Below are 26,381 nucleotides of genomic sequence, written 5' to 3' on the forward strand. Positions count from 1 at the left end.
TCCCAGTGTTCGGTCGGACCACTCCTCTATTTCAGCTGGCTGTGTATGGACTATATAAGTCCCATTTTGAGAACGCTTTGATGTAATTAGATTAACTTAGTTTTAATTTTCTGCATTTTTAGTTTAATCTAGAGAGAAAAACACTATTAGTCTTCATTTGGTAGAGAGAGAAAGTGTGGATTTCTTCATTGATGAACTTGGATTTTGAAGAAGAAGCTTGTTTAATCTTTTGTAGATCTTCAACTTCAATTAATAAGCAATCTCTTACTCTTTCTCTTTAGTTTTGCATTTAATTTTTCTTGTTTACTTTGATTTTCCTTCTTTGCTTATTAATCATGTTGATGCTTATTGATTTGGTGATTGATATTGTTTTCAACATGATTTGTGAGTAGTCACTTAGCCAAGGGTGTGGGTGTAGTTGCTAATTGTTCATGCTTATAATATTGGGATTAAGTTAATTGTGATTAAAATCTTTGCATGCTTGATATTCTTTGATCTTCTTGTAAGTGCACATTGTTGGTTGATTAAAGATGAATCTTTGCTAACAAGGAACGGAAATTGACTTATTTAAGGTTCATTACTATCGATTGTTCTTTGATTGCTCCTCCCAATATATGGTTCTAGTGTGGGAACATAGAGGCTATGTTAGGAGAAACTGATTAACCCCGGAAGGCGGTTAGATTGGACCTTATTTCGATATTCTTGCATGTTTAGTTCACTATTGATTTTCTTTTATGTTATTGCATGATCAAGCGGCATCTACATCTACCCATTTTCCTTGGTGTTTAGTTATATTGATTTTAACTCTTTTATCTTTAGTTTAATCTCTTAGTCATTCCTACCCTTTGTCCCGAGATAGCTTAAAGTCTAGTGATGAATACGGTGTGTATGTGCTTCTCCCTGTGGTTCGACCCCTCCTCTTGCCATATACTTGTATTAGGATAAGTCGAGTGTTATAAATTGTATTTGATTTAGGTGTAATTGTCTAACAACGCGATTATTCCTCTATCACCACTCAATGAAATCCCAATCAAAAGATCCTCCACTACATAATATAGACTCAACAATAAACCTAGTTTCTTCCTTTAAACCCTCATAAATCACTAAGCACATATCCCATTCTTCAATTCCATGATTAGGACCAACAAAGTCACCAAACCTATAATAATATCTCCAAAACACCTCATTCTCAAATTGTGGAAAATAAAAAATAGCCATTAAAATAAATCCACAAAAGAGCAAGAGAAACCTGCAAACACAAGAATTAGTAAAGGAATATATATATATATATATATATATATATATATATATATATATATATATATATATATATATATATATATATATATATATATATATATATATATATATATATATATACAGATTAGTCTCACCAAAATAAAATTAAGCTGTCTCCCCAACAACGGCACCAAAATTTGATAGGTTGTCGTACACCTGTCAAAAATAAATTCCTAACAAAACCAACTAACAATATAGTAGTAGGGTCGAATCCACATAGAGATGGCTATTTAATCTAACCTTTAAAAATTTGGTGAAACTAAACTATGTCACGAAATTGGGGTAGAAAAGTAGTCTAAATTATAATAGGAATAAAACAATTAATAAAAAGATCTAGGGTTATGGTTCACCATGTTTATAGTTCTAAATGAATCATATATCAATAACAATTCAATCAATCATTTATCTAGAGCAATTGCTAAGCCTACGGTCGGGTCTTAACGCTCCCAATTCAACATATGTAGTTTGGTCGCTAACATAATCAGAATTGCTAATTGTAGGTAAGCCTCTAAAAGTAAGCTCCTTCGATTCAAACTCTTATTAACTATAATTAATCAAACAATTGATCAGGTTGCAAGATTAACAATAAAACACTATCAATTAGAGAAGTGAATAATCAAAATAATAAAAAAATCAATCAAGATTTATCATATAATCATGGATTCCCAAACCCTAGAAATAAATTACTCAAACATGGAAGAAATAATTAAAACTAGATCTAAGGAATAAAACATAATTAAAAACAAGAATTAGAAATAAAATACCTCAATGAATTGAAATAATAAACCCAAGAATCATCCATGGAAGAATCCATGAAGATGCCATGAGAAACTAGGGTTCGAGGGAAAACTCCAAAGAACGTAAAATAATAAAAGATATAAAAGGCATAAGGGGAAATAATAATCCCTTGAAGTATTTATATTATCCTAAAACTAATCTAAAGATAAATAAATAAAATAAAATCAGAAAAATAGCAATTACATAAGTCATATAAACGATTGGTCGTCGATTTAAAGGAGTCTTAATCGAAGAAGGTTGTTGCGATGATGGGAATACGAGGCCTGCTCCTGCTGGGCGCGGAAACCAGCGGCCGCTAGTTATCCATCGGGCCAAGCAGAAGCTGCTCGTGGCCTTAGAGTGCTGAGCTGCGGGCGCTGGTCGTAACTGGTTCGCAAGGTCGTATTTCAGGGGCTATATCTTGAGTTCTAGGAAGCTTATAAGGATATGTTACCTATCGTTGGAAATCTATTCAAGTCTAGTTTCCAACGCAATTTGAATCGCCTCAATCCGATCTGTAGAACTCAAGTTATGTTCAAAAGAGTGAACAAGAGTCAGTTTTGCCACTTTGTAAAACATCGTTTAACTTCGTTTCTAACTCAAATTCAATTCCGAAAAGTGTCTAACGATAATTGATAATGCTATTTTCATTTCTCATGCATAAAGTCCTCAAATTCAACATCCACAAACATGAGATCTTTGATTAATGAACTCAATTCATCGACTTCCATTCAAATATCATCCGAATCAACTCCAAACACTACGAAAGCGTCCAAATGACTCTGAAATCACCTGAAACATTAAAAAAAACACAAACGAAGCGTAATAGATCACAAAACAAACTATTTATGCAATTGCGTCCTAAAAAGCGATTAAAAGACCTAAAAAGCAACTATAAACTTAGCATAAACGTGCCTATAGATCCTATATAAATGTGATTCATCATATTACAGGGTAAAACATAATAATCAATTACCAATGCAATAATTAATCAGATCAAAGGGCTTTCGCTACGTATTACAATCAATGAATTTATCTACCGGTATTAAATTGTATCTCGAATTTTAACTTAACCATTTATAAATTAACCTGCCTGTTGAAACTAAGCCTAACATCAATTCTCATCTCTTGAATCTTGAATCAATATTGCATAACTTATACAATTAAACCAGACCTAATCTAATTGCGTAGCATTAAATCAATCAATAGGAAACTAATCCAGCATTGATAATCAACAATAATAATTTACCCCTTCAAATTATTTATGGATCCCCACAACCCTAGAAAATAATCTACTCACACATAATTAAATCTAAACTAAACAAAGCAATTAAACAAAATATGATGAATTAAAGCAATTAAGTTACTAAAAATAAAAAGGGAAGAAATTGTTACCAAAATTAACGAAAATAATGAATTGAATAAACCAAGAGCTGTAGAGAGAGAAACAAGAGAGAAGTCTAATCTTAAAAATTTAGTAAGAGAGGAATTAGCTAATGAAAGAGATAATCGTCTCAAAACTAAACAAAATGTATTTATACTAAGCTTAAAAATCCTAATTAGAAACTAAATAAAAAAACATCGAAAGTTGCTTCTCCAAAACACGCGGCCGGGGTTAGGCGCGCCTTTTTCTTCTGAGATGCTTCTCTCGGGCCCGGTCCAGGGCGGAGAAGGTCTTTGGACCATTAGCCTCGTGCCTTCGAGCGAGCCATCACCCGGCCGGGCGGAGCCTCTTGGGCAACTTGGACTTCCGTTTGGGCTTAATAACTTGGCCCAAACTCTAATCTCCTCTTTGGGACTTTAATCACTCGGTCCAATGCCTCGTTTTCTTCTACGTCGAGCCCTTAATCATCGATTTGAAAATTTTAACCGGCCTTGGGCTACGAAAGACGGTCGTGATTCTCTAATACTCGTAGTGGCTCATAATAAATCCGGGAAAATGCTCAAAACCTGCAATTTTCTATAAACCAATACCAAAACTATGAAAAACACTAGAAAACACATATTAGTAATAAAATTGGCTCTAAAGAGCAAAAAAATACTCCTAATTATGATCCAGGGACGCACGTAAATCACTATATAAAATAGACATATCAACCACAAATGTAACCTCCGATCCTTGTCAATGAAACTAGACAAATATATACTTTTGTGCTCCATTATTTCTTTTTCTTCTACTAGTTGTTCTTAAGATTGCTCTAAAATTGGATTTGTAAGATTATCACTAAGTAAAGATACAATTTTTTTCTCAGCTACAATAGGTTGCTCTACTCTCTCCTTCTCACAAGACATATCTTGTAAACCACATCTCTCATCACGTCTTTGAAAATGTGCATCAATTCTATCCAAACAGTCATTGAATTTCGTTATTTCATCCATAAATGCTTCAAATAAACTTTGATTTTCCATGATAAAGTGGATGAGAAAACACAAAATCAGTCCCGAAAGTTGATCGAAAGTGTGAGGATCAAAACCCAATCAAAACACGTCGGAAATTGCTAAAAAATTGTGGAAAGCTAGAACTATATGTCTCCAACACTCGACCAAGATTTTAGCCAAAAATTCCTAGCCAATAGGTTGCAGTTTTAATTTTCCAGAAGAGTCAGAATTTGCCTGATTTTAACCAGTTTCCAAAAACGAACCCGTTTAATAGTTAACTAATTCCAAACATTCTGAAATTTCATAGGTGAAAACTAGACAAAAAGTTATCCAATTTGGAAAAAAGAATCACCCACAAAGCGTTAGTAACGAAGGAGAACAAAGCCAAACAATCTAACCTACAAAGCTGTTCTTTTTAGGCCCGAGTTATGCCAAGATTTTGTACGAGTCTGCACCCTTTTCCCTCGTCAAATAGCAGTAGTAGTAGCCACACCAAGATGATGAGCTATTTTGAGTTTCTTGAATAAAACTCAAATCTTTAAACCTTTGCTTGGATTTTTATACGTTTATTATGCGATTATGATGTATGTGTTTAATTAAAGAATTTTTGTGACACAATGATAAAACTCCTAAGGATCGATTGAGATGCGATAATTGAAACCTCGGTTCAAGAATCAAAGTTTAGCACAACAGCAAGGTTTAACAAACCATAAATACAAGCTAAGCTCACGTTTTTCATATGATAATCTAAACTCAAATCTTTCTAGTGATTATATAAGGAAAATAAACTCTGGAACTTTCTAAAAACAAAAGATAAACTGATTTCAAAACCCGGATCGGACCGATTTAAGAATTTTTTTAAAAAGAATACTAAATTTTTAATAAAGTTAAGCACAACACAAAAAAAGTATTGAAAAAACTATATTATAACGTCATTTTTACGTCTTTTTTTGTATGTTTATTGCAAAAAAACTTATAAAGTTAAAGTTTTCTAAGCTTATTAAGGATAATTTTAACCATTTAAGGGGTTCACACATATTTTTAATAAAAAAAATCGATCCGGTCCAAAACCGATTTTTATAGGGTTTTGGACCGGACTGGACCGAAGACCGGAAAAATGAATTTCAAAACCCGAAGACCGGACCGATTAATTCGGTCCGGTCCGGGGTGGTCCGGTCCATTTTTTTGGTCCGGACCGATTTATGAACACCCCTACACAGAGCTGCAATAAGCAACAGCAAAAACTACACCTACACCAAAGATAGGCAGACCAATTGATTGCTTGAAAACGCACGGAAGCTAGTATTTACATTCCATTCAATGAAACTTCATATCCTTTACAATTACCGCCCAACATAAATGAAAGCAAACCCCAAAGGTACAAAAAAAATAGGGGTAAGCCTGGCCTATTCACATCAAATAGCAACATACAAAGCCTGGGGCCAATGTGGGGTGAATTCCTACCAAGCACTATACTCAGGTATAATTGATAACCAAGTTACAAGACTGGAGCAGCAGCCCAAAGTCGTCTCAGAGCCAGTATGATTTATGGTCTTTGAGTCTGGACCTCTGTTTCAGCAAACCTAACTCTCCTTCGTTCTTGTGTATGTTTTCTTTGCATCTGTGCTACAAAACTGTACAAGTTAGCCTAACCTGCTATGTACAAACTACAACCGCCTGCTTGCTCTAACACCGTTGCTTTGTCGGCCACTTTGATTCCTCCGCCCTCCAGTCCAATCTTCATTATCATCTTCATCTTCATCCTCCCTACTTATCATTCGGCTTGCTTTACCTCCTCTTTTGGAGGTTGGGCGTTTCCTTTTAATAATGTTTGCTGTGTAGGCTGAGTAGTCAACAGTATCTTCCTTCAGCGCATTCTTGAATTCCTATTAGTCACAAAAGCAGGGAACAAACAAATAGATCAAGGGATCAGTGAATCCACATACAACCCTGTCCCTAACATCTTGAAATGTTTATGCATACCCTTTGAAGTGAAAGGGTACTGAAAAATATGTAGAGTAATTTTCCATACTGGTTACTCATCTTTGTACAATATATTTTCCCATTAGAATATTCCAGTTCTCATTATTTTTCCGATCTATATCGATTTACTGTTGGAAAAGGAAGCTAGGAAAGGCAGGTATGCAGTTACAACCTTCAACTCAGGTATTTGGCCAAGGGGGGAAGGGGGGGGGGGGGGGGGGGGGGTGTACATGTAATGGTACCTGATATCTCTGGGTCAACTCTTCAGACGTAGAGGGCATATTAACGTTTATGACACCAATGCTAAAAGGAATATTCTGTCTGGAAAGGGCCTCTCCAGATTTGGGAGGATCAGCAGGTGAAAATGCCTATTAAAAAGAATTGCACTCCCAGGTTAAACAAGGTTATTTAAATGACAACTAATAATTAGTTTAAGCAAAGCACAAAAAAAATTAGATTATAGTAGTCTTACTTGGCATCGAACATCATCCAAGTTGTACATAATCTTCAAGTGCCTCTTCAACTTTAAGAGAAGCTGAAGTGCCGTAGCTGCAAGACAGAGAGCCTGCACAAACACCAATTATTAGGTGTGAGGCTACTTTGATCTACTACAGAATTATTGTAAATTGCTTCTTAAATTCAACCTGTATTCTCTGCTGATCATCTTCTGTGAGGACACAAGGTCCAGTAGTTGTGTGCACAGTTTCTTCATTCACCGTAGAATGAAAATGCCCATCTTCAGGAACCTCAACTTGTCCATTTAACTCAAAAGATACAGAAGATGCAGAGAGAGACCCAACAGGTAACTCTTGCAAAACACTCCCATTTTCTGTCAGGACCTTGTGCAAACTTCGCTGGGAGAAATGGGATTCAGCTTTTAGACTTGCTTCCAGTGTCCCAGATCTAACTTGATTCACTCTGTTTATGGTGTAAATCAAGTAAAGGGGCTCATCAGGGGTTGTGAAAGGGAGCAAAGCAAGGATTTCCGTACAGTACCTAGACAATATTAGATGCAACATGAGTTAACAAACCAGTGTAAAATTAAAGCTCACAAAGTAGCAGAGGGAGAATAGCCTACATCAAGAAAGGGACAACTGTTTCACTCCAGCTTGGATTATCAAACTTGCGAATAACCGAAGACATGAACTTATTTCTAGAAACACGGTTTCCCCGTATAAGCTTGTATATACGAGAAACTCCTATTCTCGCATTTGCAAATGATGCATCCTCATGTTTTCCCTTATTTTCAGCAACATTGAATTGGATTTTAGAACTTGAATTTACAGAATTCTCATTCATTGATCGTATAAAATTAAATGACAACTGCAGTCCATCACCAAGGCGGCTCTCAAAGAAAGCTGGATACCTGAAATGATTCATCAGATAGTGAGCAGGAGCAAAGAATAATAAATGTAAAATACAAAGTGTCAGAATAGTACTTCTCATTCATATTCATTAGCAGATGGTGTGCCAACTTTGAGTTCACCTCCAAAGGATCTGTTTCCAGAGCAATGAGGTACGGAACACAAGTAATTGGGTGTACAAGACCTTGGCGCAGAGCAACTTCCACAATCTGCACAGAGCAAAATACAAAATGAAGCAATAAATCATGCACTGCAGGCACATAAAAATAGCAGACTTGCAGTCAGTATTGCCTTTTAACAGTGGGCACAAGGTAAGCTTTTGGCAAGGAAAAGCACATATAAAATGTGATTGCGAATCTCAGACCAGAACAAAAACTCAAGCGGCAAATAAACACATTGATGTTTAAATCTAACATTGACCACAAATTGCTTGAAACAAATGGTAGTATGATTTGTTATGTTCAAACCTTACACAATCATTATAATATTTGATGCAGAAATGTCATGTAAAAATAGATTAACAACATAACAACAAAATCTTAATCCAAAAATGATTTGGGGTCGGCTAATATGAATTGTCAAAGGAACCGTCCAAAAATACAATGCCAAAAACAGAAAAACAAATTTATCTAATGCAGAAAACACTACAAAGTTATTTGGTGGAGTCCAATTAATCATCAGATTACAATCCGACAAATGAATAATGAGTCAGTAAAAAAAAATTAGCCAACAAAGCCCCGTTGAATGACCAGTTTAACGCAAAACCAAAAACAAAACCAAAAAAAAAAAAGGAAAAGAAAAGGGATAATATATCAGTCTATCACAAACTATTTATTTACAAATACCAAACATATACTCACACACGCTTGATAGCTCGAATGAAGGATAACTTTGCAACGGCTACAGCAATACCTTCTTTGAAGTTAAACTACCCCTAGTCCAAGGTAAAGTGAATTCTCTGCTCAGAAGCCATCCGTGAAGAACTAGTGAAGATAAAATTTTACATATACCAGTTCCACATGTCTAAGAAAGTAAGAAATAATCCCTCCAGTGCATGAGTTGAATTTGTTAAGAAAATATGTAAGAAGGGTTTGTTTGGGAATTGAAAATTATAGAAAAGAGAAAGTGGGTGAACGGTTTATTTAAAAGTAAGTGATGTGAGAGGAAAGAAAAAAAAAAAGTGGGGAGGGTGGAGATAGACACAATAAAAAAATAGATAAATAAATAAAAAAGTATAGAAGATTTCCAAATTTGGAATTGTTGCACTAAAAAAACAGCCGATTAAGTAAAGTGTTGGTGTTTAAAAAACAAATAAAAAAATAAAAAGTATTTCGATTAAGCATTAACATCCTCTTACTGCATTCGACAATCTACAGCACATGAGATACCAAGATCTAAACTTTGGCACGTTATAATTATATATTTCCATACACTGCATTACCAAGCAAAGGTGGTAAATGCCAATATTCTTGAATCTTGATAGTATGATAGAATACTTTAGCAGGCAATTTAACAAGGAAATAAAAAAGCGATACTATACATACACGCACAGTAGTATTCACACTGTCACAGTTCTCTCTTTTTTCTCACTTTTTGATTTGCAATTTAGAAATTTATCAATGTGAAATTGTGATTTTCTATGTCATATTACTGGAGTCAACCATTGCAATAACAATATATTTCCTTCTGTTACCTTTTTCAATAGAGTTAATTGGGAAACAATTAAAAATCGTGACAGGAATAGTTACCTTCAGGCCAGATTGGAATTCAAATTCAAATCATGATATAGAGCTGGCACATGTAAAATTGAAACCAACCCATGATTGTGAAAACTTGACAGGAATAGTTACCTTCAGGCCAGATTGGCGAATTTGTTCATTTGTGTCCAAGCATCTTTCCAAGATATGGTTCCAATAAAGTTGCACTATTCCACCACAAATGTTTGTATCACCAGCACCTGCAGCAACAGGCACCACAGAACCACCATCGTGGGAGCAGTCAACCACATTATCTTCAACTGTATCTGAGCCCAACTGACTTTCAGCATCAAGGAGATAATCATACATATTCTGCAGAGCTTGCAGCTGGCGATCATATCATATTAGAAAGGGCCGAAGCATAACCTTTACTAAAGAGAGTAGGAGGAACAGGTAGGCAAAGAAACAAGCCCTTACCTTCAGACGAGCATCACAGCTGGAAGACAGCGTTGCAGCTAAAATTTTTCCAGTATCCTTCTCCAACATGCATTCAGGTCTAGCAATCAAAAGAAATCCCAGTGCCTGGAAAGTGCACCCTCTCTATGAGACTATGAACATATTTATTAAAATATTTCCTACAGTCACTATGAGAAGAAAGACCCTTACCTGCAGAGCTCTGACTTTTATACCAAAATCATCAGCTAGAAGATACTTCTTAAATAAACTGATACTGCTACCAATATCAACACCTTCAGTAGATTCCCTTAACAGGGTGCTACCATAGCGAATCAGAAGCCCAAGACAAAACAGTGACCTGCCAACCTGCTACATAATTTGAAAAGGTAAATTTGATTCAGAAGCAGTAAGGTTATAAATTCTATCCTACCAACTAAGAAAAACAAGCAAAAGAAAAGAACATGAAAAACTGAAAAATAGACAATGCATGCACTGTAGGAAAAGGTAGAAACTACAAATACGTAGCATAACCAAAGCTACATAATACATAATATCTTTATATTCCAAGTCAATGCATTACATTTAAAACAGTGGATCCAATTATAGTATAACAATCATTATTTTGTATATGCTAAATTTAGGACCAGGAATCCTTCATCCAATAAGATTCAAGAGCACATCAATGATGATGTACATCAAACAAAATTTATATGAATTAGCTCAGATTAGTGACCAAAGAGAAGAGATTAAGGACTGAAACAAGAGATGAAGAAGGAAAAAAGAGTAAAAAAGGACAATAATGAGTGAATTAATGCTAACCAAGGTTGTAATCACCAAATGCAGCCTCGCCAATCTTTTGAGAGGAATACTACTCTCCTAATACTACAACTGATCACTGATCACAATATTCTACACAATGATTTTAGCCTAACATTGCTCCGTATGTTTTGTTGGATAATATTCCTTCAATATAAAGCTAGCTTGCTTCTCTTCATAAGACAATTGTTTCACTTGGCTTTTAAGTTTCCTTAATTTGACCTTTTAAAGTACGCAAATTTTGCAATATAATACATTACTACCTAATTCCCTTTGCTTCACATTAATTTGCGACGGGGGAATAAAAAGTGAGTAATTGGTGAGAGACCACAAATAACTATGTAATCAACTTAGAAAAACCTTGTAAATTACCCACAATCATGGTTTGAAATGCCACTACAATCACGAATGCGATAATGATTATGGTATCGGAGTTGATGCATGAACTAGATCGTGATTATGTGACATGAAAGTGGTTTAAAATTCTCTTTTTGAAATTATAGTAACAAAAATCTAGTATAATCTTGAATATATTAAGAGTTTTTAAGGACATTATTAGAGTATTGACTAATGAGTAGAGAAAAGTTGCGTAATTGTCTAAATAGCTAGGCATCACATGTGGTTGGGCCAAAAATCAACCACGAACCCATAAATGGTTTTAAAGACCAATACAATGCAAAATAAATCTGTACGATAGATTTGAAAACATATGCAACCCGGGAAATAATAAGGATTTTGTTCATTAGCTTGAATAATTGTGGATCAAATAACAATGGGAATAACTCCCTTTGTCCCAATTTAGTTGACTGGACTGTCACAAAGTTTACGGCATATTAATTGACTTTGGTTTTTTTTTTTTTTTTTTTTGTTGAATTGATTTTGGTATTTTTACATGAAAAATACTTTTATATGTGAAAGTTAGTAGTGGTGTAACTTGTTAGTGTAGTTAGTGTGCTGTGGGACCATTAGTTTTGTTGGTGGGAGTGAGATCATTTTTTAATTATTTTCATAGAAGTTGGGAAAAAAGTGGGACTCGTATCAAGTGAAAGAAACAATGTAAAATTAATGGGACCATTCCTTTTTAGGAAGGAAATAAAAGTGTGTCAACAATAGGGCAACCCTATAAAGAAAGTTTGTCAAATGAATATAGACGGAAGGAGTATGTGATATGAATATCTTTTTTTCCAATCCAACTACGCCTTAAAAAACAAAATGAAAATTGGGTATCAAATACTTCAAAGATGTTTGCCAAGATTCAATAATTATGCATTTAAACAAACTTAACATTCAAAAAGATATTATAGCAAGTTCAAAAATTAGACACCAATTCCTTAAGAGTTCGTTGATTCAATAGAGATAATCAAACATTGTAATTGGGAAACAAAAATACTAACCCTTTGTTTAGATCGAAGGAAATGGAGTGAATGTGAAATATTTTACATTTGGATAACAAATTAAGAAGAAAAAGAATTGAGAGGAAGAGAAATAAAGGGATTAAATTGTAAGAATTGATCTCTACAACAATAGAGAGATTTGGAAGGAAAACTCATCATTCTTCCCTCCCTCCCTTTCCATTCTCTCCTCTTCTTTTCATTCTACGTTCTTTATCCAAACACACTATAATCCAAATTACAAACTTGCCAACATTCAAGGTTGGTGTTCTCCCAATCAATAATTCTACTTCAGCTTTTCTCACTAACCCTCAATATGCTACTCACCCACCTTTCTTCCTTCACAAATACCTAACTTGCTCTTTACTCCAACGCTCTTAACTAGAATAACTAGATTATTCCTCTTGTTACTAAATCTGAAGAATATTTCCTTTATTGCCATCTACCTTTCTTCTAGTCATAAGGTTGATTCTATATACATTGTTGTCTCAATGGTTGTTGCAAAGACTCACCCTAAATCACCTGTGCTCGTCACATACAGCAGAAAATCACCCAAAGAAAACGCAAAGAATAAGTGACAATGAAATGAAGTCAACAGATGCTAGAATTTATAAGAGGCTGTAGGGGTCTCGTAGCTAAGAGTTTGTCATAAAGAAGTTTTGTCATGGCAATCATTAGTTATATATAAATAAGGGAAAGCTGAAAGCGAGGCGTGCTGAATGTAGAAAGAAAAAAGTACTGGGAGGATTTATCAGCCTTCAAACAGTGATAATTTGTAATTGTTGGTTACATCATCAATACAAGTGGTTAATCCTTCCCTAGGTTAATCGTATTGGCTGAATTTCTTGAAACTAGTTTATTACCCATTCGACACATGGATGCTACTAGCTAAATAGAAGCTTGCAAAAAAAAATGTAAGGAAATGAAATAAATTTGAGTTTTGACAAGTGAAAAACATTATATTAATGACATGTAGCATCAAAATCCAAACTAGTGTAAAAACAAAATCATTTAAAATGACTTAAATTACATATAGAATATATACATAAATATTCATTTTTTTTTTTTTGACATAACAAACACGAAATTATATTAACAATACTTTTTTAAACCCCTTGAAAAATTATCCTTTTTTAGAAACTTATTCATCAAATTATGAAACTAGATCACAATAAGTGAGTTATCATCAAACAATAACTTTTGTTATTTGCTTTTTGTAAAAGACTTGATTCCTTTTCTTTTTTGGGGTTATAAATTACATAATTACAAACCTTGCCATTTCAAAGTAAAATAATCACATAATTATAAGGGGAACTATATTAAGAAAGAATCAATTAATAATTGTTCAAGGATTTATGATATTAAATTTCAATAAGAGAATTATCATTAGACTACAACATATGTTACTATGCTTTTTTTATAAAACTATATTCCTTTTTTTTGGTAGATATTACTATGTATTCTAATTTACGACTTTACAATCCCTGTCATTTCGAAGTAAAATAATCACATAATTATAAAGGTGAACCACAATAGGAAAGAATCAATTAATAATCAATCATGGATTTATATTCTATGGTATCTCAAAATACTTCAATTTTTGGCCAAAGAAATTCAATATCTAATACAGTAGTCATGAAATTTAAAAGTATGATAATCAAGCATGTAGTTAATTTTATGAACATTTCTTTCTTTCTTTTTTTTTTTTTTAAGGTAAAAGTTCCATCCAATGTTCAACTGTCATAAATTTAAATTTAAACACATTGACCTATTTTAAAGGAATAACATAATAATTGTGGTAGCGGCCATAATAATTATCTTTAGGAAAATTATAATTTGAAAGAATTTTTAAGGAGAACAAATTATGGATAAAGTTTAAAACATATGATGATAAAAGGTACAATTTGGTGGGTACTTTTATATTATTAAAAATATAAAGGATATTGTAGGGAAAAAAAAAAAGAAAAAGAAAAGAAAAAAAAAGTATTTGTATTTTAGTCAAGTGGTTCAAAATCTTCTAATTAAGAAAGTGTAACAGAAGATGGATCGAAAGATTTTGGCACATATAGAAAAGAATAATATAGTAAAATAAATTTTAAGTTTTCTACACAATTTAAATTTAAAAAAATTTATAGTTAAAAATATCAAGGAGAATAACAGATGATCAATTCTGCCAGGAAGAATAAGATTCTAGTCAAATGAACAGAAAACTTTTCCAAAAAGTAAAAGTTGAAATATAAAAATAAAGAGAGAGAGAGAAGTTGGCTCTCTATTAGTATAGAATTATAGATTGCTAACGAACATACCTAATTCTTAGTAGTTGTTTCTTTAATTGTGGTAACAAAGTAGGTAGCATCACTTATGTGTAGTAGAAATAATGAAAGAATAAGAGATAAAAACTACACTAAAATAGCTGGAGGGATATAAAATTGATTTATATTAAGATAATCAATGATCACAAATAACTTACACGATACATGCTCATTCACTAAACAAATGTAGGCTTAAGGCCAAAGGTGTTTTTTTTCTATTAAGGGCTTTTTAAGCAATGTAGGACTCAAGTTTACCAAAATAAGTATGAACAAATCAGCTTACCCAACCCAAATCCCAGGCAGTTAAAAAATGAGGTTAAATCAACAAAAGTGAATAATAAATAATAGTGATAGCAATTAATATGATTAATTAAACTGAATTGAATTGAAAAGGTGAAGAGCTGACAATTAAGTAATCGTAAAAAGTTCAATTAACAACAACAATAACAATAGTAATAACAATTATGAAGCTGAAAACTAATTAATTGAACGAAAAACTACAAAATAAATCTAAATGAACAGGGTCAAAGTCCATTCCAGCCCATCCAATTTACACATCACCAAGCAATTGTCATCATTTAGACAAAGATGACATGTATGAGAAACTTTAACATATATGATACAAACATTCCCAGCAATCTAATAGCAATCATAATAAATGCATTTTTGTTCAGATTTCGAATACTCAACGCTTGTAATCTTGTTAATACTCAGTTAGCTATGACTTACATCAAATGAAAACAAATGAACAACAAAATTTTGATATTTTACTACTCATTGTGCACACACATAAATTCCAAATCAGACAAACCTTAGACAAGCGTTTTAGGGAAATTAGTTAACTTCTGCTCAATTAAAGTAACATCAAGGATATTGGATAGTAGCATTAGAGATGGCGAGACAACCCTAACAAAATTGGCAGGAGCAAACCTGTTTGTTATCAACACCAAGAGCATCCAAACGCTTTTCGAACACCTGAATCAGAAACTGAATTAATCTAGCTCCCTTTCCACCAGCAATTTTATTCAAAGAGCAAAGACACCTACAGCAGATGGGGATGTAATTTCATCAGATGAGGTTGTGCATAAAATTAAATGCACGAGAAAATTAAAATGATCCCTGCACCTCACAAGCAAAGGGATTATTTTATAGCCCATTTTCTGAAGACCCAAAGAGTTACAGGTAGTTTTATGGGTCATTAAGAATTTTTATCACCTTTAGACTTTACTCTCTAAAGTCAAACTTAGTTTATACAACCAACAGCAAAAATAAAACAGAAACCATAAAATGCTCCTTCCAAGATAGATTTCACTCTCTATAGTCAAACTAAAATGTATCACAATAGTACAAAATAAACCAACAAACCTTATAGCACTTCAATGAAAATTCGAAATCACCTTAAGCAAAGTATTTTTAAACATAACTCCTTTTAATGGGTAATGATGTACCTTAAACTGCCTCATGTATCTCGGACATTTCACTATTAATTATTTCGAAACACAGAAGCCTGATTATTTAATTATTTTCAGAGACCACCAAAACCTACTTCATACTCCCTTGATTCTATATTTTTCTAACCACTCTATTTCATAAAACCTGCCATTTGGAATACAGAATGTGCTATTACTTGTATGTATAAGATATTAATGCAACAGTATCAGTTTTGAAAGCAGCTCCTTAATATATGTGCAAATCATTGATAGACAGTTATATGCAAGAAGGAATAAATGGCTTGTCAAGTTGTCATAGATTGTCTATATTTGCTATTTTTTTAAAATTATCAACTATAAAGACCCAGCAATTACAGTTACAATGGCAACAAGGATACAAGACTGAATAGCTGAATAATAAACAAGCAGGAAGTATGTTTACTTGATGCAAGCATGTACAACTGTCAAAAAGGAATGACGAACAATCATCTGCTTCAGATCCTGCTCGAGTTCTTCAACTACACTTTGAGGCAACTTCCGCAGTAAAGGAAGAACAGCATCAATTATAAATATAACACTTTCCAAAAGCTGGGCCATAACTCGATTATCAACCTTATACAAGAACAAAAAAATCATCAAACAAGGAATAATGTAACTTCAGCATCACCTCTCCCCCACCCCTCTCCTCCTCCAAAGGAAGGAGGCTGTGAAACAGCACAAAAAAAATATATATGTTAAGCTGAATTAGCTCTACAATTTCTATAAATTATTTTACTTCCTAACACTATGCAATAGAGGACGTTGAAACAAAATACAAAGGTGAGAACTTGACCGTATGACATGCAGAAGGTTGCAACTTGCAAGAGGATATGGGATACAATATTCTGAACTTTCAGTGAAAATTACTTGGATAGTATAGTTATAAATCACTAAGAAAATACAGGGAAAAAAATTTCAATACTCATTACATCGCTCTTTACTTCTAATTTTTGACAGGGTAGTAGATAAGTTAGATAAGTTCATACCCTTTTATACAAGGGAATAGCAAAAACAGCACTTTTCAGTAACACCTAACCCTGCCTTTTAGAGCATTAAGGGAGCAAATGGTTCAAGAAAGGGAAAGATATTTAACAAAAAAAAATGAGGAAGAAAAGGTTAGATGTCAAGTTTGTCTTGTTGCTTGTTTTACATCTAAGGAAGGGAATCACTCAATATTCCACCATTCCCATCCCTTAACTCTTCCACAACCATCCTTGCCCAGGAGAGCATAGATAGTATGATGAGATGAGCAAATGATCTCAAACTCTTCACAACCACTTCTAACATCATGTAATTTATACCTCAACTGGTTTTCCAAAACAGATCATAATGACTCCCATGCCGAGTAAGGATCTAAGCGACAGGTTAGAGAGAGTCTGTCCTACAAGTATATTTTTAAATACCATTTAAAGAACAAGCCCATTATACCCAGCTCTCAGCAACTATTTTATAGCTTAATCATCTGAAATTAGAACCACACAACAAAAAAAAGTTAGGTTTAACACATTCATCAACATTTTCTATCTAAATTATAATTATAAGATATAAAATGAAACAAGTCTTCTAAGTATTCTCATGACAAACGCGATCTAAAAAAAAAACACCAAATGAAAGTAAAAAATACACAACAAACACTCAGAGGAATAGAATAGTGATTAGTGAATAGCATATGCAAATTACCTGATTCTTAAGATATGGCTGCAGTGTGACAACAAACTGGGAAGGATTGGAGGCAGGTGCACAGAGTGACGGATCCACGACACAAAAAGCATGCAAAACCGTCACATAAGGAAGTATCCGCAACTCCCCTTCCTCAGAGTTCATTTCCTCTACCTGTTAAAAAATGTTCATATCACACAAATGATACCAAGTTAACTCATAAAATATGCAGCAAGAATACCTGTAAAATTCTTTCAAGTGAAAATTTGCACATCATTTCACAACGCTTGCGCACTGTCGCCAGTAATACAGGATTAACCCCAGTTCCCTTCGACTGAGGCAAGAAATCAAGAGCCAAATTGCGTTTGATAATAGTGACAAGAGGTTGATGATTAGGCATCTTCCTTAACATGTCAACTATCTGTTCAGTCTTTCTAGCCACCTCTAACGGCACAGAACTATCATCTGCAAAGTACTGTCTCCCAGCAGGTTCTTCAAACCAGAATTCATAAAATGTTTTGCACACAAGATCCTGTTATCAAGATAAATGTGATGCATATTATAAACAGCCTAGAAAACAAGATCAGCACAGCAACACGTAGAATTTTTCAGAGAACAATAACGATATTTATGCAAAGTTCTCAAGTCACACATGCAACGGCATTATAACAATCTTTCTGATATAGGAGTCTAGATAACTACAAATCCACAAAGACCTATCAAAGTTTTGGCAAATGCCTAAGTACAAGGTGCAACATAGAGCAGGCTTAGTGGCTCAAACAACACATGACATCCTATGTAGCTCCGACATAAACTGAAGTAAGCTAAATGCCTAACATATTAGAATGCAAGACAAACTCTGTTCATTTTCTCAACCCTTCAGCTTTGCTCAAAGATGACTAGATCCAGACTGCTTACCTGTACGGTGGTGATTATTCAGTTTAACACCACTCAACTTGGAAAAGATTCACCCTACCATTTTCTTTTCCATTCATTTGTGGTATCCATGTCAAAGACTTGACATTTCATAATGGCCTATGGGCCAACAAAAGCAAAATTGGCATAAAGCAGCCAGGTTTTCCACTTGGACAGAAACCTGTTTCAGCACTTAAAAACAAGTTTGACCAATGCATTTTTCTTTCCCTCCAAAAATATTCTCTCCTATGCCTCCTGCCAAGTTTTATTTATTGTTTTCTTCTGCCACAATATCCCACATTCCCACTTATACGGCTCATTGGATGCTCATCCTATTGAAACCCCCCCCCCCCTCCAAAAAAAAAATTAAATTGTTAACACTATGGGGGAAAAAAGAACCAAAGAAAAAGCACAGAAGATGCAACTGTTGCATGAAAGCTTCACCCAACTACTGAGAGACAAGCACCCCCCCCCCCCCTTCTCTTCTTTCGGCTCCCTGCATCCATCCACGGTAATTTCAGATTTTCTTTCTACCACTATTTTCATGTGCCAAATCCCCAAATTCAGTTGTTTCAGCCAAGAAATCTCATTTCCTTCTTAATCTCCATTTTTTCTTTTTCATTTAAAATGTCTACTGTGCAACACATTATTGCCAAGTAATGCAAAATGTACCATTGTGTTTATATCCCCTTGTAGTTGTGTACACCCATAAACCAGGATAAGTCACAGCACAAAATAAAAATAGGAACATGCAGTGTGAAGCTTTTTAAAAGAGTTAGGCAACATGAACAGATTGAACATTACCTAATCATACAAGCTATTTTCTTTTATTTTCTTTTGGGGGGGGGGGGGGGGGAGGGGGGGAGGGTGGAGAAAGACAAGCCTGTTTTCTTTTATTTTGGCATAGTTCCTATCTGCTTTAATTTACTTCTAGATATGTACTCACATCCACTGTAATTGTTTCATTGAACCTCCATTTAATACGCTTCACTGAGGGGACATCCTGAATCTTGGCAGTTTATCCAGTTTCAGATTATGACAAGCGAGTTCAATTACCACAATAATATTTTAAAAAGAAAAATGAAGATTTACATTTAACATGCTTGGATATTGGATAAAAGCTTAAAAATCATAAATCATAGTATAGCCTATACCTGAATACTTGATTCTTCATCACTTATACGGGAAATGATCTCAATGGAAGCAGGTGCAGATTCCACAAACTCAACATTTGATGTACACATATCTCGGATAATTTTGATCGCTCGTTTCCGAACACTTACCCCAGTATCCTTAATTCTCTCCGCAACCTTTTCAAAATACTATGATACATAACACACAATAAGAAACTGCTCCAATAAATCACACAAACATAAAGGATATGTAGGAGAACTCATACATACTTGCAACCCAACATCTGGATGAGATGCGATATGCCTTCCAACAAGTTCCAAAGCAGCCTCTCTAACAGATATTGCAGAATCACAGAACCTTCCTTCAACAGCAAGTTGAACACGCTTATCACGCAAGACATCAGGATCAGCCTCTACAATTATACTAACCTGTTTAGTTGGCAGCAAAAAAGAGTGGTCAGCTACTTAGTAGATGTCCAAAATCCACCAAAGTAAGAAATCAGGACAAAAATCAATATTAAAGGAGACAGATACAAAATAAGATGGATATCAAATTCACTTACAGCACGCAATGCCTTAGCCCTAATTACAGGTGAATTGTCTCGTAGACTAACCTGAAATGAGTTTCCAAGTTAAAAAGGAATGATTCATTCAACAAAAGATAACTGGAAAATATGATAACACTAACCAAAAGCATGCCAAGAATAGTATCAAATCCTCTGGAAAATGAATTATTCTGTCCAAGACACAAAGTTATCTTTTTAATGGAATCTCTGGTTAACATCGATGACAAGGCCCCAGAATCACGAATAACTGCTTTGGATTTCAATCTGGCAAGGCGATAGCAGGACTGCTGCTGATTTTTTGGATCATCTTTGTACCAGAGGCAGAGATACAACCTGCAAATATATAGTAGCTATAAGGCACAACAGATTTCGCACCACATTATCAAAACATCACTACAGTAAATTTTTTATAACAAAGACTTAAGCACTTATCTACAATTAACGAACAGTGAATATTCAAGCTGCGGTAGACAGTTACAACAGCAGGAGAAAATCACATTTTAACTAGAAGAAGCAAATCAGCTTGGTTCTTCTGATGATCCTTTCCAAGATACTTGGAGTTGAGTATAGAACCTAAGTACCAAAATGAAAAAAGACTAAATGACAAGTATCATAGGATCAGATTAAGCAGATACATACCAACGGGCAAAAAGATGAAGATCATCAGATGAGCCCATGTCCTCAAGGTAATTAAGAAGCATCTGTTGAACAATCTCCATCTTTGAAGCAGACTCATCAGACAAATTTTCTGATCTATTATGATTGTTTTTGCTATCATCCTTGATCTGAGATTTGCAGTATGATTGTAACACTATAAGTTGCTTTTTACAGAGACAGCAAGGGCACTGCCAACCACGTGTAGAGATGTCATGTTCTCTGAACCCCACACAATCAGGATGAAATGGTCTCTGACAACCTTGACATATCACTAAAGCTTTTTCGACTACTCCACCTAAGCAAACAGAGCATGTATCTGTCTGTTCATTCTCATTTACACTTTCCCTACCTAACAGCTCCTGAACTATCCAAAAGTTATCACTATGGCAAAGTACAGACTCATGCTTTAACCGTGCAGCAATTGTACCAAGAATATCAATCGCCAATGAGCGAATAGAAATATCTTTTGATTTTGGACCAGCATTCTGAAGCAACAAGACACAGAGAACCTGCAAGCAACCATCTTTAGATGTGGAAAATTTTAGAAGCAAACGTTAAGCAATAAGCACCAATGGTGGAATTCTTACTTCTAAAATGAGGGAAGCAGCAGGGTACTCTGGCAGATTCAATGTAGTTAGCAGATCAACCACAATATTCTCCATTATCACCTTCACTTCGGATGCCTCTTGACTTTTACTTGTAAGCCGCTCAAGTACATGTGTCCAAAATGAAACGCATGCCTCTGTGGCTGCCTCATTGCATTGAACAAGGTAGTTTGTTTCAATAGTAGTTTCAAAGATGGCACTGGTACTTGATGTTTGTCTCAAGGCTTCAGGAAGATTAGCACTATGGAGAACTAACTGAAGCAGTAAAGCAGTAATCATTTGAATCTGCTTCTGCTCTTCTTCAGGTAAATGATATGCTCTGGCAGCTCTTTTTGAGAATGGAAGCTTCCATAGAAGTTGAATTACTTCATCAACAACATAGCTCCTATGCTGAGTGTATGAATAGAATACCTGCAATCCCAATGACAGAAAAAGTTAGATCTGTGGACAGAACCATTGCAAAATTAAGGAAATTCTAGGTAAATGGAAAGTCAAAATGTATTGTTTTTATACCCCACTGATCAGGCTCATAGCCTTCATTTGCAAGAGTTGAATATTGTCAACCAAAAATGTTGACAAACACGTTTTCACAAGCTGCAAGATACAGCTGTCTGAGAGGCGTTCAACTAACAAGAGGTCCTTGAGAAGACCAAGGATAGTACAAAGCTTTTGAAACACAGTGTTCACAGCAGCTGGAATCCTAGGAGTCAAAAAACACATACAGCATGTCATTGTTTCTTGGAGACAAAGAAGAATATCTAAAGATCAATACACAGTTCAACAGGAAGCTTAAAGCAGAGAGAACAATAACAATAATAACAGAATAATAAAAATAAAGTATAAATTAACACTTTACAGCTGCATTGAATTGGGTGTAATCACTTAGAAGAAATCAATGACCATAAAAAGCAAATTGCAGATGCAAACTCACCTGCTAGCCATAGTTCTTTTCACTTTTACACTTTTAGTTATACGCCGTTTTTTGCTTGCAGAACCAAACTCAGCCTCGACATCTGGATCATCTTCCCCTGGAAAGCTAGTCTCTTAGTAATGATTATCTAAAAGCACATGCCTAAATTTGAGATATAAAAGGTAAATAAATGTGGATCCATAACAGTGGGTTGTAATTGCCATATATTTACAAAACAGATATTGACACAAATTTAAAAAAAAAAAAAAAAAAAAAAAAAAAAAAAAAAAAAAAAAGGTCCAGCACTCATCTTTTCTAAGCCACCTACCTTCAGCAACTCTGTTATCACCAGGTCTATGCAAAGCGCGATATGATGGATCATAAGCTGACATCACGTCCATGACCTGACGTCTGGTGAACTCGAGAATTCTCTCAATAATCTAATAGTAAGAAGATCACCACTTAAATTTGGTACAAACAGCTATTCTCACAGTACTTGACAAATAACAGATCAGGGTAAAAAGGAAAGCAAGCAATATACTACACTTTTGAAATAAAATAAAATTGGAAGAAAACATACCTCTTCCTTATATAGTTGCTTTGGCATGTCATTAAAAGCCATTACAGCCAGAGCGGCATGGATAGACTCCAAAGCACAGAGAATCGATGAAACATCAGAATCTGACTGAAAAAAAATTCACAGAAGTAATAGGATGTCAGAAAACACAGGACATAACTCACCAAGAATTCTTATAGCGTAAGAGAATATACCCCCTCCACTCCCTTCCCCCTTACATCCAGTGGATTAGAGAAAAGCATTACATATTAACTTACATTTTCACATTCATCAATTGATAGGCCTTCAGCGCGATGAATCTGATGGTCTAAAACCGTCAATAGTCTCACAAGAAAGTCAACAGGAACTCGATGTACCAATTTTTCTTCTCTGATAGTCAATATCTCCTTCACGACCATACGAATGTCAGAGGTGGGTAACATTAACCACTCCGACTCTTCTCGCTCTTCACCAGGAATCTCAGCCCTACTGCAAAAGTCCTCCAAAAAATCACAGAATCGCCCAATCATAGCATCTGACAAGTTTGATCAACAATAGTCTTAGTGTAAAAAGTTTATAGAATGAAACACCAAGATGCCAATTCCAGTTATTGGTAAACTATACTAACCTCTTTGTTCACTGAAATCTGGCAAAGCAGATGATGACACTCCCTGGGTTCCTTTCTTCTTAGCTCTTGTTTTTTTTGATGATGAAGGTGCATCCTGAAATTCAGCTTGCAATTAAGAAATAAAAGGGTCTTGTACAAAATGTTTAAAAATTAAAAGACAAAAAAATGAAAGGATTGCATACATCAACAACATGAGCATGATGGCGCATGTGTCTTTCTTCACGGTCTCCATCAACTTGACAGGATACATGCTCATTCTTCTCATAAATGTCGCGATCAGACTCCACATTAGAGATTCGCTCTTCAAGAGGACCTGAGAAACTTGAACGAGACGATAAACAATAAGGGACAAATCTTCACCACTTTCATCCAAAATGCACAGGAGACTAGTCATGGGAGTAAAAGGTAGAAATATATATCCAACTGCCTAATCCCTAGGAAGACAACTAAAGTCTAATATGTGATTTCCTTGGCCCATTGGCTTAGAAAGCCAGCAATTCCATGCTATGTCCTTTTATGAGCTAATAACCCTCCTTACATGATGCATCAATGGAGATAGCCCCGAAACAACATTATCACTAGGAATGCCTCACACAAAATCCACAACAGCACACATTGATATTAACAAATTGTTCCAGTTTAAAGGTGTGATGTTCCTCACTAAAATCCTCCTCCAATCACTCAAAATTGGCTTCCTCGCCTTTTTTTACTCTTTTGACATAGTTTTCTTCTGAGTCATGTTATAATACATCATAACCACTTTATTTTCCCTTCAGCTAAGGCCGTATGAGGAACAGTGTCCATACGCCAACCTAATTTGTTGGGCACTCCATTCTATCCCACCCTCGAGTATATCTATCCAGCTAATATAATTCACACTCCACAAGTTCAAATGGCTGCATAGATTGCACACTCGATTCCTCATTTGATATTTTAAACCAAAAAATGAAACATCTAATAAGCCCGTTGATAGAAATGATCACGAAAGTAAACTAGAAGTGAGATACATCAGCACCGGTTCCACAATGCCTAGAATTAATCTTATCAGTATTACAAATCAAAAAAATAAAATAGATAAATAGATTCATAATCAGCATTTGTCTCTCATTGGATTTTATCACAGCCAAACATTGATGAGTAGAATTTTTAAAATTGTTGATGTATATTCGACATTTGTCTCTCGTTCGGATTAAATTATTCGTATAGCTGGAACGCCTCCAATGAATTGCCATATGAAACTACGCTTACCTGGAAGTGTACACTCGAAGGCGTCACGATTGCATCGTAAAACCTCCTCGCAAAGATCCATAGGCGCCATTGTAGAACCAGAACCTGAACTCGCATCATTTTTAAGAATCCTGACGAATTAAACACAATGTAAGACTAACAGCAACAGCAGCAAATAAATTCAAAATTTCAAACCAAAATTCCAATCACTCAAAAAAATCACCTCAATTCAAATTCAAATTCAAAGCCAAATCAAATTCAACAGCAAAAAAAGATATACAGAGAAAATTTAAGCACATACAAGTAGGAAACATCAGTATGAAGCAAGAGATCAGCGATTTTCGGAGCTTGAGCAAGGATATCACGGCGATTTAGCGGCCGAGAGAGGTGATCATCGAAAAGCCGAAGCTGCTCATCAGAAGCACCGCAAAACGGCGGAAGAGACGGCAGAGGTAAGCAAGGCGCAACCTCGGAGTGTAGAGTGTTGGAGAGAGTGACGCCTCTTTGAGTCCAATCGCTGAAATTGGTGCTCATTTTTCAATGAATTAAAGCAATGGAATTGAAATTTGGTTGGAATTTGATCATCAATTGATGAAATTCAGTGAAATTGGAATTTCAATTTCTGGAAAATTAGGGCTTTAGAGGAGAGAGAAGGAGTGAGAGAGAGGTTGAAGAAATTGGGAAATTTTGAAAGGAATAAGCCCTAGAGAGAGAAAGTGAGGTAGAGAGAGAAAATAATGAAGATTACACAAATTACAAATGGCGGGGAAAATGTGAAAAATAAAATTAAGTGGTTGATTTTTGAGGGGGTTGTTATTTGTCGCTCCCATTTTACCGAGTAACGCTCCCTTTTTTTCTTGAAATTCCAATTTTACCCCTAATATATAAATACGGTTTTTTCCTTCCCTACCAACATTTCTCACTTCTTTACTTCTCTCTCTAACTCTCTTACTCTCAACTCTCTAACTCTCTAAAACTATTTTTTTCTTTTTTTTTTAATAAAATTCAAAAATTGTTCTTCATTTTTTTAAAAAACAACAATCATCATAAACACAAAATAAAATGGGTGATTCGAGGCGGATTAGGCTGAGATTTGGAGGGAGGACCTTCGACGGCGCTGGTGGCAGCGGCGGAGGCGGCGGCGGCGGCGATGGTAGAGACGAGGTATTTTTTTTTTTTTAATTTCGGAAAATGGAACTTCCGCCCAAAATTTCCGGAAGTTCCACGGAGGATCCGCCTGGAATTTCCGGATCCTCCATGGAACATTCGGAAATTTTGGGCGGAAGTGACATCCGCCCAGAATTTTCGGATGTTCCATGGAGGATCCGGAAATTCCAGGCGGATCCTCCATGGAACTTCCGGAAATTTTGGGCGGAAGTTCTATTTTTTTTTTTTTTTTTTTTTTTTTTTTGGCCCGTTAATAAAATTGTTAATTTTATTTTTTTTTTCGGATTTTGTTTTTTTTTTGTTATTTTGAAGTGTTATGGTGATTATTGTTGATATTATTATTGTTGTTGTTGTTATTATTGTGCTTATTATATTTTGTAATGTAATTATTTTAAAAAAATATGATAATTTTTAT

At 34.8% G+C, this 26,381-nt stretch overlaps 1 protein-coding gene across 3 annotated transcripts; it reads right to left on the reverse strand.

Moving 5' to 3' along the window:
* Positions 1 to 5,733: 5,733 nt before the first annotated feature.
* Positions 5,734 to 25,548, reverse strand: LOC145641762 (sister chromatid cohesion protein SCC2-like). Of its 3 annotated transcripts, none has more exons than XM_081692704.1 (28): positions 25,101 to 25,548; positions 24,821 to 24,930; positions 23,755 to 23,885; positions 23,573 to 23,666; positions 23,223 to 23,479; positions 22,969 to 23,073; positions 22,717 to 22,828; positions 22,410 to 22,506; positions 21,992 to 22,178; positions 21,461 to 21,889; positions 20,856 to 21,382; positions 20,339 to 20,549; positions 20,214 to 20,264; positions 19,921 to 20,079; positions 19,672 to 19,839; positions 17,844 to 18,134; positions 17,624 to 17,776; positions 16,347 to 16,516; positions 15,405 to 15,516; positions 10,166 to 10,321; positions 9,977 to 10,081; positions 9,653 to 9,886; positions 7,878 to 8,011; positions 7,517 to 7,804; positions 7,083 to 7,434; positions 6,911 to 7,003; positions 6,681 to 6,806; positions 5,734 to 6,341 (listed from the first exon to the last, which is right to left on the reverse strand). In XM_081692704.1, exons 1-28 carry the CDS (start codon positions 25,331 to 25,333, stop codon positions 6,123 to 6,125), a joined length of 5,304 nt encoding a protein of 1,767 aa, XP_081548830.1. In that variant the 5' UTR covers positions 25,334 to 25,548; the 3' UTR covers positions 5,734 to 6,122. The 3 variants fall into 3 exon arrangements, with proteins under 3 accessions (XP_081548830.1, XP_081548828.1, XP_081548831.1); XM_081692702.1 differs by having other exon boundaries at positions 10,166 to 10,324; XM_081692705.1 differs by lacking the exons at positions 23,573 to 23,666; positions 23,755 to 23,885; positions 24,821 to 24,930; positions 25,101 to 25,548 and having other exon boundaries at positions 10,166 to 10,324; positions 22,969 to 23,069; positions 23,223 to 23,281.
* Between the last annotated feature and the right edge of the window lie 833 nt (positions 25,549 to 26,381).

This window comes from Chenopodium album, chromosome 8 (assembly GCF_948465745.1).
Source record: "Chenopodium album chromosome 8, dcCheAlbu1.1, whole genome shotgun sequence".
Taxonomy (NCBI): domain Eukaryota; kingdom Viridiplantae; phylum Streptophyta; class Magnoliopsida; order Caryophyllales; family Amaranthaceae; genus Chenopodium; species Chenopodium album.